General features: G+C 38.8%; 1 protein-coding gene across 1 annotated transcript in view; it reads left to right on the top strand.

Annotated features, from left to right (window-relative positions):
- Positions 1 to 18,253, top strand: part of GNAI3 (G protein subunit alpha i3) — a 39,020-nt gene that overhangs the window by 5,221 nt on the left and 15,546 nt on the right. The window contains exons 2-3 of the mRNA XM_058716291.1: positions 15,696 to 15,738; positions 15,851 to 15,992. Of these exons, the coding sequence (XP_058572274.1) occupies positions 15,696 to 15,738; positions 15,851 to 15,992 (185 nt within the window). The remainder of the gene's footprint in view (positions 1 to 15,695; positions 15,739 to 15,850; positions 15,993 to 18,253) is intronic.

The raw sequence follows: 18,253 nt of genomic DNA, 5'->3' as shown, positions 1-18,253 counted from the left end.
ACTTTTTCTGTACAATGAGGTCCAATCTTAGGGGTTTCTTGTCTGTGATATTAATATTATCGGCCAGATAAAATATTTTAGTGAGTTATAAGGAGGGCTGTTTTTGTTGTCATTTCTCTTATTCTTGAGTTTGACCGAAATTAGTTTAATGTAATAAAGCTGTTTAGGAAGACATAAATTCATAAAGTGCCCATAATGTAAATTTTCAAGAGAATATTAGGAAAAGTGTTGTAGTGATTGATTTCCCCTCCAGTTTTAATTGTCTTCATTTTGGTAAAATTCTTTTTCAGTGTTTAGCAAGTTAGAGTTATCTTTAAGCCTTTATCTACCTGGGCTATCCTGTTACCTGCTTAGCAGTCGTCTGTATCCTGTCTGTAATTCAAGCTGCTTGAACTGTATAACATTGTGTTAGGATCACTGTTTAATTGTCCCAGTTTTTATACAGTGCTCTATGTAAGGGAACTATCCTATTTTTCATGTCTTACTACTATTAAGTTGTAACAGAAATGAATATATCTGATATGAACCAAACAAGAAGGACCAAAAAGACCAAATTTGTTTTGACTTGTTGTACATGACTAATGGCCTGGTTGATCTTAGAAACAAGCTTCAGAAGGGTATAGTCTTTACACATGGATTTCTTTTGATTTTCAAGTTAGACTTGGAAGATACTTAAAAGTTTAATAGATTTGTTCAGAGCTAGTAGAGACGTTAGTGTGTTCATTGTTCCGTTATGATTTTGCTGTTATGGGCCTCTTTTTGTCACCAAGTCTAATTCACAAATGGGTAAATATTTTTAATATTAATACAAAAAGACTGAGTTTTTTGGATGATGTTAGTGTTTTATATCTTGAAAAATTTTTGTTGCTTAACTTTGAAGTAGATATTATTCAAAAATTTCTTTAGTTGCTCATATAAATCTACAGCTATACAGTCAGGTGTCTCACCATGATTAAAACATACACTCTTACATTTAAATTGTGCTTGTATCTCCTACTTTTATTTATGTGGCCTGCTGTTAACACTTATTACTCTTGTGATATAGGGACCATTTAAATCAGACTTTTTTTTTAATGTTTATTTTTGAGAGAGAGAGTGTGAGAGAGTGAGCAGGGGAGGGTCAGAGAGAGAGAGAGGGAGACAGAGGATCTGAAGCAGGCTTTGCGCTGATAGGGGGCTTGAACTCATGAATGTGGGGCTAAAAGTCACAGACCGGGAGAATGTGATATGAACTGAAGACAGCCGCTTGAGCGACTGAGCCACCCAGGTACCCCTAAATCAGACTTCTTTAAAATTGATTAGCAAGGTAGTTTGATTCTTGTTATCTTATAATTTCCTGTATTGGTTGGATATAAAAAAATTTTTTTTAATGTTTATTTATTTTTGAGAGAGAGAGAGAGAGAGTGGGGTAGGGGCAGAGAGAGACAGAGACACAGAATCCGAAGCAGGTTCCAGGCTCTGAGCTATCAGCACAGAGCCCAACATGGGGCTCAAACCCACAAGCCATGAGATCATGACCTGAGCCAAAGTCAGACGCCTAACTAACTGAACCACCCAGGTGCCCCAGTGGTTGGATTTTAAAATTGAATAGTATTCCATTGAATTCTAAGAACTTACTATGTTACACTATGTTTGGATTTCTGTTGTAGTCATATATTGATATCTCTAGTTTTTATATTTTTTTATTAAATAGTGTCGTATAGAAATGAATTTTGCCCAGGCTCTTGGAAATTATGTTTTACAGATTACTGTAAATTACAGAAGGATTGTTTTAAAGTGACACACTTTTGATAGAACATTTCCCCCTCTATTTCCTGAAGTTAGAACATCGGAATCATTAACTTCAAAACAAGGTTCTGTTTGATGTAATGATATAATTACTATCATGATTTTCATAGATAATGTAGTTCTGATGTATGTGTTAGGATAGTGCAGTCTTAAACTTTCCATGGAAGTTATTTCAATGTTGAGTTATGTACTTTTGAAATTAAACACTGAATTACTTCAGTTTAAAAATACCAATCTCTTAGACCATTTTTCAGCATTACTAAATCATCACGTATTTTTGGTTCATATCAGGTTGTTAAAAACTAATGTCCTTCCTCCCTCTGCTTCTGAGAAGTATATTTCTCATCCTTTTATTTTTTTTATTGTGGTTATAACTAAAATCCACATTCACACTCTCATTAATATTTGTACTTTTTTGGATTTTTTTAGATTACTTAAAAGTTTTTTTAATAAACTTTTTATTTTGGAATAATGTCACATTTTATTTCAAAAAATTTTTTTTGTTTATTTTTGAGAGAGAGAGAGAGACAGACAGACAGACAGAGTGGGAGTGGGGGAGGGACAGAGAGAGAACGAGACACAGAATCTGAAGCAAGCTCCAAGCTCTGAGCTGTCAGCACAGAGCCTGATGCGGGGCTTGAACTCACAGACTGCGAGATCATGACCTGAACTGAAGAAAAGTGCTTAACCGATTGAGCCACCCAGATGCCCCGGAATAATGTCGCATTTATAGGAAAGTTGCAGAGATAGTGCCTAGAGTTCTTGTATACTCTTTACCTGGTTCCTGTTAATATTGACATCTTAGATAGCTGTGGTATGTTGGTCAACAATGTATAATATTGGTGCACAATAGTGCATAGTATTGGTGCATTAATGTTAACTAAACTACATAATTATTTAGATTACATCAGTTTTTCCACTCATGTTCTTTTTCTGCTCCAGGATCTAATCTAGGACACTGCATTGCATTTAGTCAAGGCTGCTTTTTATTGAACTTTTTGGTTTTTAGTGTTGCACTATCCAGAGGAGGCTCATTTATGAGCTTATTTATGATTAGGTATCTCAGATCATCTTTTATGTGCACAGGTACTTTTTTAGCCTGGAGATAAATGAGAAATAGAACTCTTAAGCAGCTAAAGTTGTAGAGATATACAAGTAAACCATGTTAATATACGTGGAATGTGGTTACAGAGGGAGTAACCAATTTTGGGAGGAGGAGAAAGAAACATGCCAGGGAAGTCTTCCTAGAGGAGGCGACATTTGAGGTGGACCTTGAAGGATAAATAGGAACTCTTAAGACAAAGACTGGAGGGAAGTGCATCCACACAGAGGGAGTAGTATATACAAAGGCTCAGAAACATGAGTGAGCAACTAGTTAGATTTGCCTGGGATGAAGGGTTGGTATAGGAGGAATGTGGGAGAAAAAGCTGGAAAGGTGTGCAAGGGCTTTGGAGAGGTTGATTCTAAATTTTAGTAGCTGTCTTTTAAGCCATATTTTTATTTTATAGAGGTGAATATAGATATAATTTGGAGGTAAATCATCTAGGGACTTTGCATTCTCCTCCCTCTTAGCTGCCTTTTTTGCCATTCCACTGCTATTCATGCTGTAGCAAAAGGTTAGTAAATATATATATGAACTCCACACTTTTGAGTTTTGACTTTCAGTATTGGTGAACATTTATGTGGTAGAGGAAATTGGAATTGTAGGCATCTTTGTGACCTGACAACTCAGTTTATAGTATTTTACTGTTTGTGAATTAAAAAAATTTTTTTAAATATTTATTTTTGAGAGAGACAGAGCGTGAGCAGGGGAGGGGCAGAGAGAAGGAGACACAGAATCTGAAGCAGGCTTCAGGCTCTGAGCTGTCAGCACAGAGCCGATTGGGGCTCAAACCCATGAACCATGAGATCATGACCTGAGCCGAAGTCAGACACTTAACCAACTGAGCTACCCAGGCACCCCTCTATTTGTGAATTTTTTAGATGTGGCATTTATATTTGATTAAATAGACGTGTAGAAAAGTGCTGTATGTGCCATCAATGTTTAGGAGACTTAAGTAGGGATCTGATTCTAACGTTTTTAAATGTAAAATTTTTAAATGTAAAATGTGGGTTTTGATGAATGGATGTGATATTCCAGTTAATTTTGGAGGACATCACTATATATAAAAAATTTTCTGTATGGGTTAAAAATGAGTATTTTACATTTTCTATCTCACAAGAAAAGTTTTGAGGCAGAGCTAGAAAGAAATACACCTTTGCAAAAATAGTTTTCAATCATGTCAGATATACATACCATATAATTTAGCATCAGCACTAAAATGACAATTTTTGCTCTGCTTTAAAATTTTTTTTTAATGTTTTTATTTATTTTTTGAAGGAGAGAGAGAGACAGAGCATGAGTGGGGGAGGAGCAGAGAGAGAGGGAGACATAGAATTTGAAGCAGGCTCCAGGCTCTAAACCGTCAGCACAGAGCCCGATGCGGGGCTTGAACTCACGAACTGTGAGATCATGACCTGAGCTGAAGTCAGACGCCCAACCAGCTGAGACACCCAGGTGCTCCTGTTGCTCTGCTTTTAAAGAAATAAAAGGAAATTTACTCACCAGGTCCAAAATCAGAACATTGAGGCAGTCATGATAATCCTCCCCTCCTTGCTTACAAATAACTGCTCCCTTAAGCATTCTTTTTATATTCCACAAAAGTGTAGAAGAAACCCCACTTCTCCCTCTTGATTGGCCAGCTGCCCAAAGGGGACACGTGATCTTTAGCAACACTCAAGTTACCGTTTTCATATTCTAAAGTGAGTGAACTGCCTCTTTTTTTTTTTTTCCCCCTCATTAATCTAGGATTTTACACATTGTGATCTTATATAGTTTAGGATGACTTTTTCTGTATCCTCTAGTGCAGATTCCTCAGATAATCTCATTGGTCCTACTCATCTTTTGGAGCTAGGTCACACAGGGTGTAGGCCATTTGTCAGCCTGTGACTGGGTGATTCCTGTGTCAGGTATTTACTCCTGATCCAATCACAGACTGGGGAGTGGCTTAGGTCTTGTAGGCAATTGCCCACTGAGGAAGCTAGGTGGGGATATCTCTAGGGGATATAGGCAGGCATATATTCTGAAATTATGTCTACTATGTCAGTTTAGTTTTATCAGAAACTTCTTAAATGTGCTTTAAGCCTTTTTGGTTGTGGGTATGTGATTGCTTCCTAGAAAAATCTTTTTCACAGACGAGACCCATTATCTCTGTCCCAGTCACAACTTACTGTCATCTCTTACCTTTAAGATATTCATTCATCCATTCACTGAACAAATATTTGAGTACTCACTATGTTCCATGCGCTCTTTTAGATGTTGGGACACAGGATGTTCAGGACATATTCATAGCAGTTTATTTCACTGAAGCGGATGGTGGGTGCAAGGGTGCTGGGGTAGAATTTGAGAGTAAGGTTTAGAGGGGAATAAGAAGAATAGAAGCCTTGTGGGTGAGTCCATATTTATTGTCAGGTATACTTGTGGGGTGAGAGTTGAAGGCCTAGCCAGGCATGGGTGTAGGGCTGAGTAAAGATAGCAAAGGAATGGAAATCTTCTGTTAACTGCCCACATTGAAAATTCCATCCATTGCAGCTGGCATTTACAAAATGTGATTAGGCAACTATTGAATCTCACAGAAACTCAAGCCATTCATCCCACAGCTATTATGTGCCTACTCTGTCCTAGATGGGGGGGGGAGTAGAAACACAAAAAGAAGGAAGGCACTGTTTTGTGCTTTCTAGGAGTGTGCTTTTGAGTTTAGGACTAATGGAGTCCTAAACAGGTTCAAACCCAAGTAATTACAGTAGTTTGACCAAATATTAGTGTTATGGTGTTTGACACTAAGCCGTAGGGCCAGGTTGAGCGTCGTTGCATGCCCTTAAGGGAGAAGTACATAGATGTGGAAGGGTTTTCAGATCCTACTAGAAAGAGTTTCATTACCATTTTAATCAAAATCAAGAAAACCAATTAGCAGTTTATGAAAAGCAAGGAGATTAGGAGTTGGAAAGACAAGCAAATAATTTTTTTTAGAGTAGACAGACTTGGCTAGAGATAATGAGGTGAAGTGGCTTAGAATGATAGTTTGGGACTTAGTTTTGGAAATTAACCTCTGGGACTCATGCCGAAAGGGTAGAATCTGTGTCAGCCATCAGAGTGGGAGTAGTAACTCCGTGGAGAGGGAATGAAGACGGCTTCAGCAGAGAGCTGTAGTTTGAATTGAGTAGGTTTTCAACGGTGTTCATATGTAGAGGCATGGCTTGCTTGGAGGGACAGGGGCTGGGTGAAGTGATTATTCTGATATTTTAGGCTATGGAAACTTACTAATTTCATAAGAAAAATAGATCTAACTTTTCCATGAGACCACACATTCCTTTTTTGTATTTGAAGTCTCTGTGTCCACCAGTTCCAGGCACATTTGAGAGAATGTTTGTTTAAAAAAAAAAAAAAGAATGAATAACAATCTTTATTTGCTACATAATGTTTTTCCTGTCTGTAATTCTGCTAACCTTTTCTTTTACTGATTCGGGAGCAACTGGTTTTTGTATTAAGTATGGTACTTTGAAAAGCATTTTGAACGAATGTCATTTTTAACTTTAATCTGAATTTTCATTTTGTTAGTTACTTATGCCTGTTAATAAAAAGAAATCAATGAGAGCAGTAGATAAGTTTATTATTAGAAACAGCATGGACTGCTGCTGTGATCTTTAGTTAGAGGTACTCATATTTTTTTGTTTTTGTTTTTTGTTTTTTTTTTTAAGAAAAGCAATGTAACTTGAATTGCTAACTTGAATGTTCTGTTAGTTTGAGCCTATGTAATTATAGAATACCCTGAAAAACAAATATAGAAGGTTGGCTGCCAGATAACTCTTACTTCTTTACATTGCTGCACTCTTTAATTCTTTGTATTTTTTTGTCCAGTCTTGAGCAGGAGTGGGTGATTGGAGAGCATGCTGATCACTGTATTATGGCAGCTATTTTGAATGGTTGGGTTAAATAGGAAGATGTGGATAATAGGAAGATGTGGATCTGTGGTTTGATCTGAAGCCTCTGTGTGTCAGAAGTAGAGTTTTAATCTACTTTTAGCATTATGATAATTGTAGTCATAGAATGTTAGAGTGCAATCTAGGCCAAAGCCCTTCACATTTTATGTATAAGGAGATAGACAGGCATTGTGAAGTTAGGTGACTTGCCCAAGGTCACACAGCTAGTCATTGTAGAGCTAGCACTAAAATCTGCTTTTCCACTGAATTTATTACGACATGGTATCATTGACTAAAAAAATCTTTTTAAGTGAAGTTAGAAAAATCAAATATATTTGCTAATCAGGCTTTCAGCCTATTGTGGGTGGGAGGCTGTCTATGCGTGATCTAGTCGTATGCTCCCATGTGTCTGGAAGGGGTGGAAGGGAGGGCATGGGTGGGCTGTAGAAAGACCAAGAAGAGTATCTTGGTTTAGCACTGGCTAGAAGATTGTCTAAAAATAGTGCCATATTGGGACTTAGCTATGCAGACCTCTAGAAAGGGGGCTATGCCCTACTTAAAATGCTGAACTAGGAGTTCAAGATTTCTCCACAAAGGAAAAAGGAAAAGGAGATGTTTGGGTTGCTATTGGAATAACTGCTAGTACCCATGATAGTGGTACAAAAACCTTTGAGGAACGTTCAAAGAAAAGCTGTAAGAAGTGCAGATGGGTGAGAAGTGTGGGAGGAGAGGTAGTTAGGAGTATCTAAGGGCTGAAAATATATTTAAAGAAGAGAGTGTTTTTGTTCCTCATGGTAGGGTGGAGAAAATGATTAATGCTTTGACACAGTTTGCTGTGGCATTTAGGCTCTAAGTTTCGGTTGTAGTGTGAGAATCCAGCCTCCATCTAGGGTTTTATTATTGTGAAATAGCTGCTAAGTAGTTTTACCATTTCTGCTGGATTTTGAACCAACATACACTATCTAGGGAGTTTTTATTAAATTAAACTTTTGGGGACTTAATATTACTTGGTAGTATTCCAAACAGTGAAAACAGCATTCACAAATAATAGCTGGTTAACATTTATTGAGTGCCTACTGTGTACCAGGTACTGTTCTGAACATCTCCTATTGACCCTTGTTTTACAGATAAGGAAATTCATTGTGCCTGAAGGCACAGGAGTATAAAAAAGCATAATATACTCTGGTACCTTGCTTGGACTGGCTGTAAGGTTTCTTTTAGTCAAAATGAAAGAAGAAAGAGAAGGCATCGAGTGACTGTGTTTTTGAATATCAACCATCTTTTAGGGTTAATTTCTTTAAAATTTTTTTTAAGTTTATTTTGAGAGAGATTGAGAGTGGGGGAAGGACAGAGGGAGAGGGAGAGGGGGAGGGAGGGAGGGAGGGAGAGAGAGAGAGAGAGAGAGAGAGAGAGAGAGAGAGAGAATCCCAAGCAGGTCCTGTGCTGCCAGCGCAGAGCCTGATGTGGGGCCTGAACCCACAAACTTTGAGATCATGACCTGAGCCAAAGTCGGATACCCAACTGACTGAGCCACCCAGGTGCCCTAGGGTTAATTAATTTTTTAAAATCAGTGCGTATGTAAGTTGAATGTATTTGCTCATGATAATTATTTACTTATATTAGCACTTCACTGGCCTTTAAAAGTTTTGCAAAGACATTGTCACCGTCTCTCATTTTTCATGCCCATAATTTATGTTATGGGAAGAAATAGGGGGAACATGTGATGGTGTCTCCTCACCAGGAGCTCCTTAAGAATGAAATGTGGGATGTATTTAGGTAAATATAATGATTTTATGGTAGAGTATATACTGGTGAATTGTTTTTCATCTGACCTTGTTCTATTTGATTGTTTATAAGATTTTCTAAATTAATTCTACCCCTTTATCCTCTGCAGATTGCCTTCCTTTTATTGTGAGTAAGACCATCTAATTTGGCTCCTTTTCTCCTTTTTCTCTCAAAAATCTCCATACTTCCCTCCCCTCCCCAATCCTTTCTTCCTCTTTATAGGAGATGTCCTTTAGATACATACTGTTTTAAGGATGAGTCTTCTAAGTCGAAATGATTCCATTCCCTCCTGACTTTTCTCCCCTCTGTATCCTATACCCTGACCATTTCCATCCCTCCTGCCTACAGAGTCTTCTTTACTTCCTCCCTCTCCAAGCTATAGGTTGTATCTTTGCAGTTCCTTTGTATCTATTCCATTCTTTGTTTCTTTAATATTTTTACTGTGGTAGATTGAAGATGGGAAAATGAATATCTGCTTAAATTTGTGAATTCTTTTTAAGTTTATTTATTTTGAGGGACAGAGAGAGAGAGAGAATGAGAAGGGGACAGAGGATCCAAAGTGGGCTCTGTTCTGACAGTAGAGAGCCTGATGTGGGGCTTGAACTCATGAACCATGAGATTGTGACCGAGCCGAAGTGAACTGCTTAACCATCTGAGCCACCCAGGCGCTCCAAATTTGTGATGAATTTTAAAGGAAGATAGATTAAAAAAAAAAAAAAAAAGTGAATAAAATTAGGAAAGTTCCAAACATCATGTAATATGTATTGGGGGAGAGAGATGAGACATGGGAAGCAGTTTTGGGAAGGCCTAAGAGCAAGATGTTATTAGAGAGGAAACTTACTACCAAAGCAATGGAACACAAGAGGATTGAGGTAAAAATTAAGAGTTCAGACCTAATAAGAAAGGGTTATAGAAAATGTTAGAAAAATTTAGAGAGTTATTAGTGCCATTTGGAAATGATAAGAAAGAGGGGCTTTGAGCTACAAGTTTGAGAAATTTCGGCAGTAACATAATAGTAACACTGTCAGGCTCAGCCCTGTGAGGAGTAGAAAGGATTCATTTGAGAAATGCATAAGAAGAGAGATTTTGTTACAGCTTGATGTAAGGAGAGAAGAGTGAGTGGGTTCCAGATGATTCTTAGATTTCGTACTTGGAAGACAGGTAAGATGGTGGCACTTTTCTTGCTGATCTAGAAGCTGAATGGTCAAAGACTTTTGGTATAAAGCAATTCATTCTTTGCACAAAATGCCCTGGAACACCCAATAAAATACATCTTCTATTTAGTTCTGTGGTCAGTAAGAGGTGCCTTTAAGAGGTGGAACTGAATGCCTAGTAAAAGCTTGGGTGAATATATGTAGTGTGATAGTAAAGAGAAGGACAAACTGACATTTTATCAGGGAACCTTGGAAACATGAGAAGCAGGGCAACATACTTTTTTAAAATCGTCACCTTCAGGGGTGCCTGGATTCAGTTGGTTAAGCGTCTCTTTGTTTCGGCTCAGGTCATGGTCTCACGGTTTGTGAGTTCAAGCCCCCCATTGGGCTCTGTGCTAGCAGTACAGAGTTGGCTTGGGATTCTCTCTCTCCTCTCTCTCTGCCTCTCCCCTACTTGTGCTGTCTCTGTCTCTCTCAAAAATAAAATAAAGCTTTAAAAAATAAATAAAATCACCACCTTCATAGGGTGGAACTTAATGAGATGGGTAGAAATTGGTTCTGAGAATAATAGACTCATTGATTATTTCATTCAGTCCAACATAAATGATGGAAATCCTGCTTTCAATATATTAAAAAATGTGCACATTACTTCATTTATTTCTATTTTTCCTAGTTAATTTAGTAGCTGTTGCTAACATGGGGTCATCTAGGAATTCTGTGTTTTAAACTAGTATTTAAAATATACCTGGTATGCTTTTGTATTCTCTTCTCTAGAATTGAATCATTTAAAAATTTTTTTTAATTTTCTTAAGTTCATTTATTTATTTTGAGAGAGACAGAGTTCAGGCAGGGGAGGGGCAGGGAGAGGGAGAATCCCAGGCTCTTACACAAGAGTTCGAAGTCCTGAAGCCATGAGATCATGACCTGAGCAGAAATCAAGAGTTGGATGCTTAATTGACTGAGCCACCCAGGTGCCTCAGGTTTTTTTTAGTATCTATGGGAGAAAGCACTTTTTTCTAACAGTGCCATTAAAGAAAGAGAACAGGGGGCGCCTGGGTGGCTCAGTCGGTTAAGCGTCCGACTTCGGCTCAGGTCATGATCTCGCGGTCCGTGAGTTCGAGCCCCGCGTCGGGCTCTGTGCTGACAGCTCGGAGCCTGGAGCCTGTTTCAGATTCTGTATCTCCCTCTCTCTGACCCTCCCCCATTCATGCTCTGTCTCTCTCTGTCTCAAAAATAAACAAAGGTTAAAAAAAAAAAAAATTAAAAAAAAAAAAAAAAGAAAGAGAACAGATGAACATAAGGGAAGGGAAGCAAAAATAATATAAAAACGAGGGGGACAAAACATGAGAGACTCTTAAATATTGGAGAACAAACAGAGGGTTACTGGAGAGGTTGTGGGAGGGGAGATGGGCTAAATGGGTAAGGGGCTCTAAGGAATCTACTCCTGAAATCATTGTTGGACTGTATGCTAACTAATTTGGATGTAAATCAAAAAAATAAAATTAAAAAAAAATTCTTTGTGTTATATGAATATTTAGTGCTACCCCTAATATCTCTGCTATGATAAGAGCAGAGATAAAGTCGGACAGAAATGTCCTTTTTGAGTATGTAAAAATGTAGATTCCTGGAATTTTCAAATTATTTGAATTTTGTTTTAACTAACAGTTTTGGTTGGTAGAGTTGAGAAATATTTAGTAAAGGATTGTGCTTATTAAGCATTAGTAATTTATCTGTTCCAGGATATTTATTTGCTAGCCAATTTATGTCATGACCAGTTCTAGGCCCTGGAAATACAGAGATGACTAAACCTTCATGGGGTTTATAGTCTAGTGAGATAGGAAATGAACAAATCTGTGATGTGAAGAACTGATCAGTGCTTTGAAAAAATATAACCTAGAGTAAGAGAGAGAGTGATGGGGTGGGGACTGTTTAGATGGATTAATCAGGGAAGGCTGTTCTGAGGGAAGAAGAAACTCTTGCAAAGACTTTCCAGTCAGAGGGAATAGTAAATGCCAGGGAGCATGAGTCAGGATCTAGCTCACTGAGGACCAGTTTGGTGTGTTGGAAGAAGAGCAAGAAAGCTGGTCTGACAAGAGCAGAGAGAACAAAGTGGAGAATGATAGGAATTGAGGGTAAAGTGGTAGGCAGGGACCAGAGCTTGTTTTCCCTTCTTGCCCATGGATTTTTTAAAAATTAAAGTTATTTAGGGGCGCCTGGGTGGCTCAGTCTGTTGGGCGTCCGACTTCGGCTCAGGTCACGATCTCGCGGTATGTGGGTTCGAGCCCCGCATCGGGCTCTGTGCTGACTGCTCAGAGCCTGGAGCCTGTTTCGGATTCTGTGTCTCCCTCTCTCTCTGACCCTCCCCCGTTCATGCTCTGTCTCTCTCTGTCTCAAAAATAAATAAACGTTTAAAAAAATTTTTTTTTAATTAAAGTTATTTATTTATTTAGACAGAGACAGTACAACTTGGGGAGGGGCAGAGAGAGACAGAGAGAGAGAGAGAGAGAGAGAGAGAGGGAGGGAGGGAGACTCCCAAGCAGGCTCCGTGATGCCACAGCGTGGAGCCTGATGTGGGGCTTGAACTCACGAAACCCTGAGATCATGACCTGAGCTGAAACCAAGAGTCAGATGCTCAACCGATTGAGCCACCCAGGTGCCCCTGCCCATGGATTTTAATTTGAGTGTACAGTTGACCCTTGAATGACATGGCATAGGGGTACTAATACCCCCACCCCACCCTGCATACTGAAAAACCTGTGTATAACTTTTTGACTCCCCCAAAACTTAACTACTAAAAGCCTACTATTTTTTTAAATTTATTTACTTATTTATCTTGAGAGAGAGCAAGAGCAGGGAAGGGATATAGAGAGAGGGATACAGAGAATCCCAAGCAGGCTCTGCACTGTCAGCATATAGCCTGATGTGGGACTTGAACTCCCAAACTGTGAGATCATGACCTGAGCTGAAACCAAGAGTCCCATACTCAATTGACCAAGCCACCCAGGCACTCCCTAGTAGCCTACCATTGACTGGAAGTCTTACCAGTAACAAATAATAAACACATTTTTTGTGTTATGTGTATTATTTTCTGTATTCTTACAATAAAGTAAACTAGAGAAAAGAAAATGTTATTAAAATATTACAGTACTGGGGCGCCTGGGTGGCTCAGTCGGTTAAGCGGCCGACTCAGGTCATGATCTCGCAGTCTGTGAGTTTGAGCCCCATGTCGGGCTCTGTGCTGACAGCTCAGAACCTGGAGCCTGTTTCAGATTCTGTGTCTCCCTCTCTCTGACCCTCTCCCATTCATGCTCTCTCTCTGTCTCAAAAATAAATAAACGTTAAAAAAAATTTTAAATATTACAGTACTGTATTGCATTTATTGAAAAAAAAAATGTGTATAAATGGACCTGTGTAGTCCAAACCTGTGTTATTCAAGGGTCAGCTGTAATTGGAGACCATAGGAGTTTTGGGGCAGATTTGCGACATGATTTGATTTACCTTTTGAAAGTTCATTCCAGCTACTGAGTGGAAAACTGACCATAGGAAAGGCAAGGTCTCAGGCATTGGACCATTTAGGAAGCTTTTATAGTGATCCAGGCCTTGTGGTTTCCAATGTGCTTATGATAATCTATGTGGTATAAGAAGAAACTGTTACAACTATATATTTATTTTTCAAAAATTAAGCTTTACTAATATTTGATATACATGTTGGTACTGGTACCTACATTCCATCTGTGTATTAGTTCCATGTGACCTACCATTTTTGGCCTGAGCAACTGGGCAAGTGCTAGTATTTACTAAGATGAGAACAGGGTGGAGCAGGGTTTGTTTGGGGGTAAGGGTAAGAAAGCAGGAACTCACTTTTGGGCATCTTAAGTTTGAGGTGCCTATTCAAAATCTAATGAGATTTATCAGGTAGGTGGTTTAGATGTATGACTCTGGAGCCAAGGTTAGAGATATAAATTTGGAAATCATTAGCATAGAAGCAGTATCCAACAACTGGAGCCTAATTGTGTGAATACAGATTTCAGCTTTGCCACTTACTGGCTTTAATTGTGGACAAGTTAACTTGGCATCTCTCTGCTTCATTTACCTCATCTATAAAATGGAGAAAATAAGTGTCTGCCTCACTGGGTTATTGTGAGGATTAAACGAGTTAATAAAAGCAAAGTGCTTAGAACAGCGTCTGGCACGCAGTGTACCCTAGATATTAACTATTGCTATCGATTTATAAATGGTGTTTAAGACCAGGGGATTTGATGAAATGACCTAAAGAATGAATGTAGGTAGAGAAAAGGGCCCAAGGAAGAAGTGCTGAAACACTATAACCTTTCGGATTCAGAGACCAGAGGGAGGAGACTGAGGAGTGGGTTAGGGGTCAAACGAGGAGGATATGGGGTCTGGAAGCCTGCCTAGTGAAGAAAATATTTCAAGGGGAGAAGTCATCATTGGACAAATTCTGTGCAAGAGGTTGGGTAAGATGAGGACCTAGAATTGACCATTGGGTTTGTTAAAATGGAAGCTGTTAGACACCACGAGAAGTGGTTTCAGTAGAGTGGTAGATATGGACATCTGGTTGGGGTGGCTTAAGGAGAGAATTGGAAGTACAGAACCGGAGAACATGGGTATAGACAACTCAGAAAAAGAGAATATGGAGTAGTAGTTAGAGGAATATGTGCAGAGTCCAGGAAAGGCTGGAATGGGGGTGTGTGTTGATTTAAAATGGAAGATACTACAGCAAGTTTGTATACTGATGAGAGTGTCCCAGTGGGAAGAGAGAACTTCACATATGAGTGACATGGGATAATTGCAGTAGCCAAGACTGTCAATAGGTAAAATCAGGTGGTTTAGGGCACAATTGGAGGGATTAGTCTTAGACATTAGCAGAGACCGTTCATCCATTGATGAAGATAGAGAATATTAGTAGGGGTACAGGTAGATTGGTGGATTTGGTTATGGGATTTGGTTATGAACTAGTTTCTTGAGTGCTTTAATTTTTCCAAGAAGGGAGAGGAAAGAGCATCACCAGAGAGTCAGAAGTGGGAAAGAGTTTGTAAGGTTTGAGAGAGAGAAGAGGTGGTATGATATAGGCATATTGGAAGGTGGGAGAATTAATTAATTAATTAATTAAAAAGGTGGGAAATGCAGGTGAAATAACAAGTTCAGAGGACTCATCTGACATTGGTGATCATTAAAGTGATTCCAGCTTGCAGACGGGGGAAATGTGGTTTTGAGAGCATATATAGAGAAAAAAAGTGGAGGCGACGGCTCCTGTGTTTCTATTTTGAACTCTAGTCACATGGCTGAGAGGATTGCTCTTGGAACATTCCTCAGATCCATGGATGTTGACAGAGGAATTAATAGGCCAATTACTAACAGGCCAAAAACTAATCATTTCATTTTTACCTGTGTTTATTTTCTACATCATGATGTTTTGTGTAGAGGATGAGTTCCTAGAGGTGTTTACGTTGCCCTATCTCCTTGAGCATGCCTACTTTACACAAATGATATCAAATAGGTCCTGGGATTACTTTCAGTGATTATATTTGGTTGCTGAGTTATGCTAAGAAAGTAAAAAACTCTAATAGGAAAGTTTAGTAGTTTTCTTTTTTTTTTTTTAATGTTTATTTTGAGAGAGAGAGACAGCATGAACAGGGGAGAGAGGGAGACACAGAATCTGAAACAGGCTCTAGGCTCCAAGCTGTCAGCTCTAATAGAGCCTGACGTGGGGTTTGAACCCTTGAGCCGGGAGATCATGACCTGAGTGGAAGTGGCTTAACTGACTGAGCCACCCAGGCACCCCAGTTTAGTAGTTTTTCTTGACAGAAAGCCTCACCTAAGTTTGCCCTAGGACCTGTGGTTTCCATTAGTCTAGAATTATCCCTCGTGTCGATTTCATACTTTGTTCAATTACAAGTGAATTCAAAGTCTGGTTTTTGTTTCTTTCAGGTGCTGGAGAATCTGGTAAAAGCACCATTGTGAAACAGATGAAGTAAGTTGGAACATGGCCTTTTGTAAAACTACACTTCCTCATAATGCATGGAAGTCTGTAGTATCTTTTTATTTTATGTCCGTGGTAATGATCTATGGTTTTCTTTTTAAAGAATCATTCATGAGGATGGCTATTCGGAGGAAGAATGTAAACAATATAAAGTAGTTGTCTACAGCAATACCATACAGTCCATCATTGCAATCATAAGAGCCATGGGACGGCTAAAGATTGACTTTGGGGAAGCTGCCAGAGCAGTAAGTGTTTCTCATTTCCTCTTCACTTGCTCCCTTTGAGTAGATGCAGTTAGGCAAAATTTGCTTCATGTTTTAGGGAAATGAACGTAAGCAACAAGATAAGATGTAGCAAAATACGGTTGCTCATTTGAGAAGTATTAGCAACCAGCTTTAGAAGATATTAGATTACCACCACAAAGAAGAGTCAAGGAAATGGGATTCTGTGGGTATACTGTAGGTTTCTGTGATAACTCTTTTATTCACTTCTTTTATAGCACTGATTACTTTTATTTTATAGTAGTAAATGCTAATAAGTTGAAATAATCTAAAAGAGGTGCCTCTGACTTCTGAGGTGTAAAGATAAAAGACAAAATCAGTCTCCCAAAGTAAACTTGATAAGGACATGGACACTAAGTCAAAATTTTAGGGGCGATTTTTAGGTATTCAATGGTACTATATCCCTATACTACATTGGACTACAGCCTATAGAATTGGATGATACGACATCCTATGATGATAATTACACATGTCAGATATTCAAAAGTTATGTTGATTAATTATAACACTTCGTGCACTGTGTAATTCTTGTTTGTCAATTAGAATGTTTGGTGCAGTGGGGAGAGGGCTAAAATGAAGGTAGGAGATCTTTTATATAGTCCAAGTCTATATTGTCTAAGAGAAGGCTTGTAAAGTATAGAATGATTTCCTAGACCTAAGGCAGACATTCGCTGTGTTCAGAGTGTTATTCCTAGGCGCTATGGACAATAAAAGGAGGCTCTGCCTGGAAAAGCAAAGCCTCTGTGTCTGTGAACTAGCTTAGGAATTCTTATCTACTCTCAACTTATCAAATAATAAGTTATTAATGCAGATTAATATTCAGTAAATAAGTGGGGAAATTGTTGATGGGAGAAATTACAAAAGGATGGTCATAATTGGATGGTATTTGACTAGGAATCTTAGAAGTGGAGTAAGGGAAGAGGAGCCAGGGAAAAGGTTGTAAAATGATTGGAGACAAGAGTAGCAAAAGAGGGGATGAGGAAATGTGTGAGGCACGACTTTTATGTTTTGTAAAAAGGTGCCATATCACAAAAATTGAAGACTTTGTTTCTCTAAGCATCTGAGAGGGAAAAGTATGCTAGTGAATGCAAGAGTAAACAAAGCATTTTTGTCTTACATCTTTCCATCCCTTCTCTACCTCCTGCTTTTCATTTCTTTTTCTTTCTTTCCTCTTCCCCCCAGCTCTCCCCAGTGTTCTTATTTTTTCCCTCCCTTTTCTCATCCCTTCCTGTCACCTAACTCTCCATCTCTGTCATGTTTGCCATATCCGATAACTGGTCAGTACTACTGTGTTTAGTCCCTTCCCTCTCTTTGTTGGCTTTTACTCCATCTCAGTTATTTACTCCTTCTCTTTGTTTCTTCCTTTATCTATCACCATCTGTCCTTTATATCTCTTAATCATCCTTCCTCCTTTCTTTTCTTTCCATTGTCAAATTAGCTGTTATTAATGTTTGTGTCCTCACACTGCTTTGTCACCAGATACAGTTGATGATTTGTGTCTTAGTCCAATTGCGCTGCTGTAACAAAATACAGACTGAGTAGCTTATAACAACAGATATTTATCACACACACTTCTGGAGGCTGGAGGTGTGAGATCAGAGTGCCAGCGTGGTCAGGTGAGGGCCCCCTTCAGTTGCAGACTTCACTGTGTCCTCACATGGCAGAAGGAGAAGGAAACTCCTTGGCATCCCTTTAATAAGGACACTAATCCCATTCGTGGGGCCTCCGCCCTCATGACCGAGGTACCTCCCAAAGGCCCCAACTCCTAATACTATGACATTGGGCGTTAAGTTTTCAACACATGAATTTTGGACGGACACAGATATTCAGACCATAGTTTAAATGACCTCCTTTCATTTCTTTCCTTTGTCAGATCTGTGTCATTAATCTTTTGGTCCTAACACTCCTGTGTCACCAGACGTAGTCGACATCTTAATGCCTGTGAAGGCTTCCTGAATCACCTAGCTTTCCAGCATTCACCCATCCTAATCTACAACCCTACATAATTTTTTTGAAGTTTCTCTTTTTCTTCCATATGTAAAGGTTTATATTTATAATTCCTCACTTATCCTTGTCCAGTTTCTTTGGTTGGTTAGAGAGTGAATGGGCAAGAATAGAGCTGGATGGCGGGTAGGTTGCTTTTTCATATCTACTTAAGGGTAGAGATATGAAGTTCATTGTAAAGAGAGGCCTCTTTTAAAAAAAATTTTTTTTTTGATCTTTTT

Source organism: Neofelis nebulosa, chromosome 2, assembly GCF_028018385.1.
Source record: "Neofelis nebulosa isolate mNeoNeb1 chromosome 2, mNeoNeb1.pri, whole genome shotgun sequence".
Classification (NCBI taxonomy): domain Eukaryota; kingdom Metazoa; phylum Chordata; class Mammalia; order Carnivora; family Felidae; genus Neofelis; species Neofelis nebulosa.
This window is presented reverse-complemented; position numbering and strand designations above follow the sequence as displayed.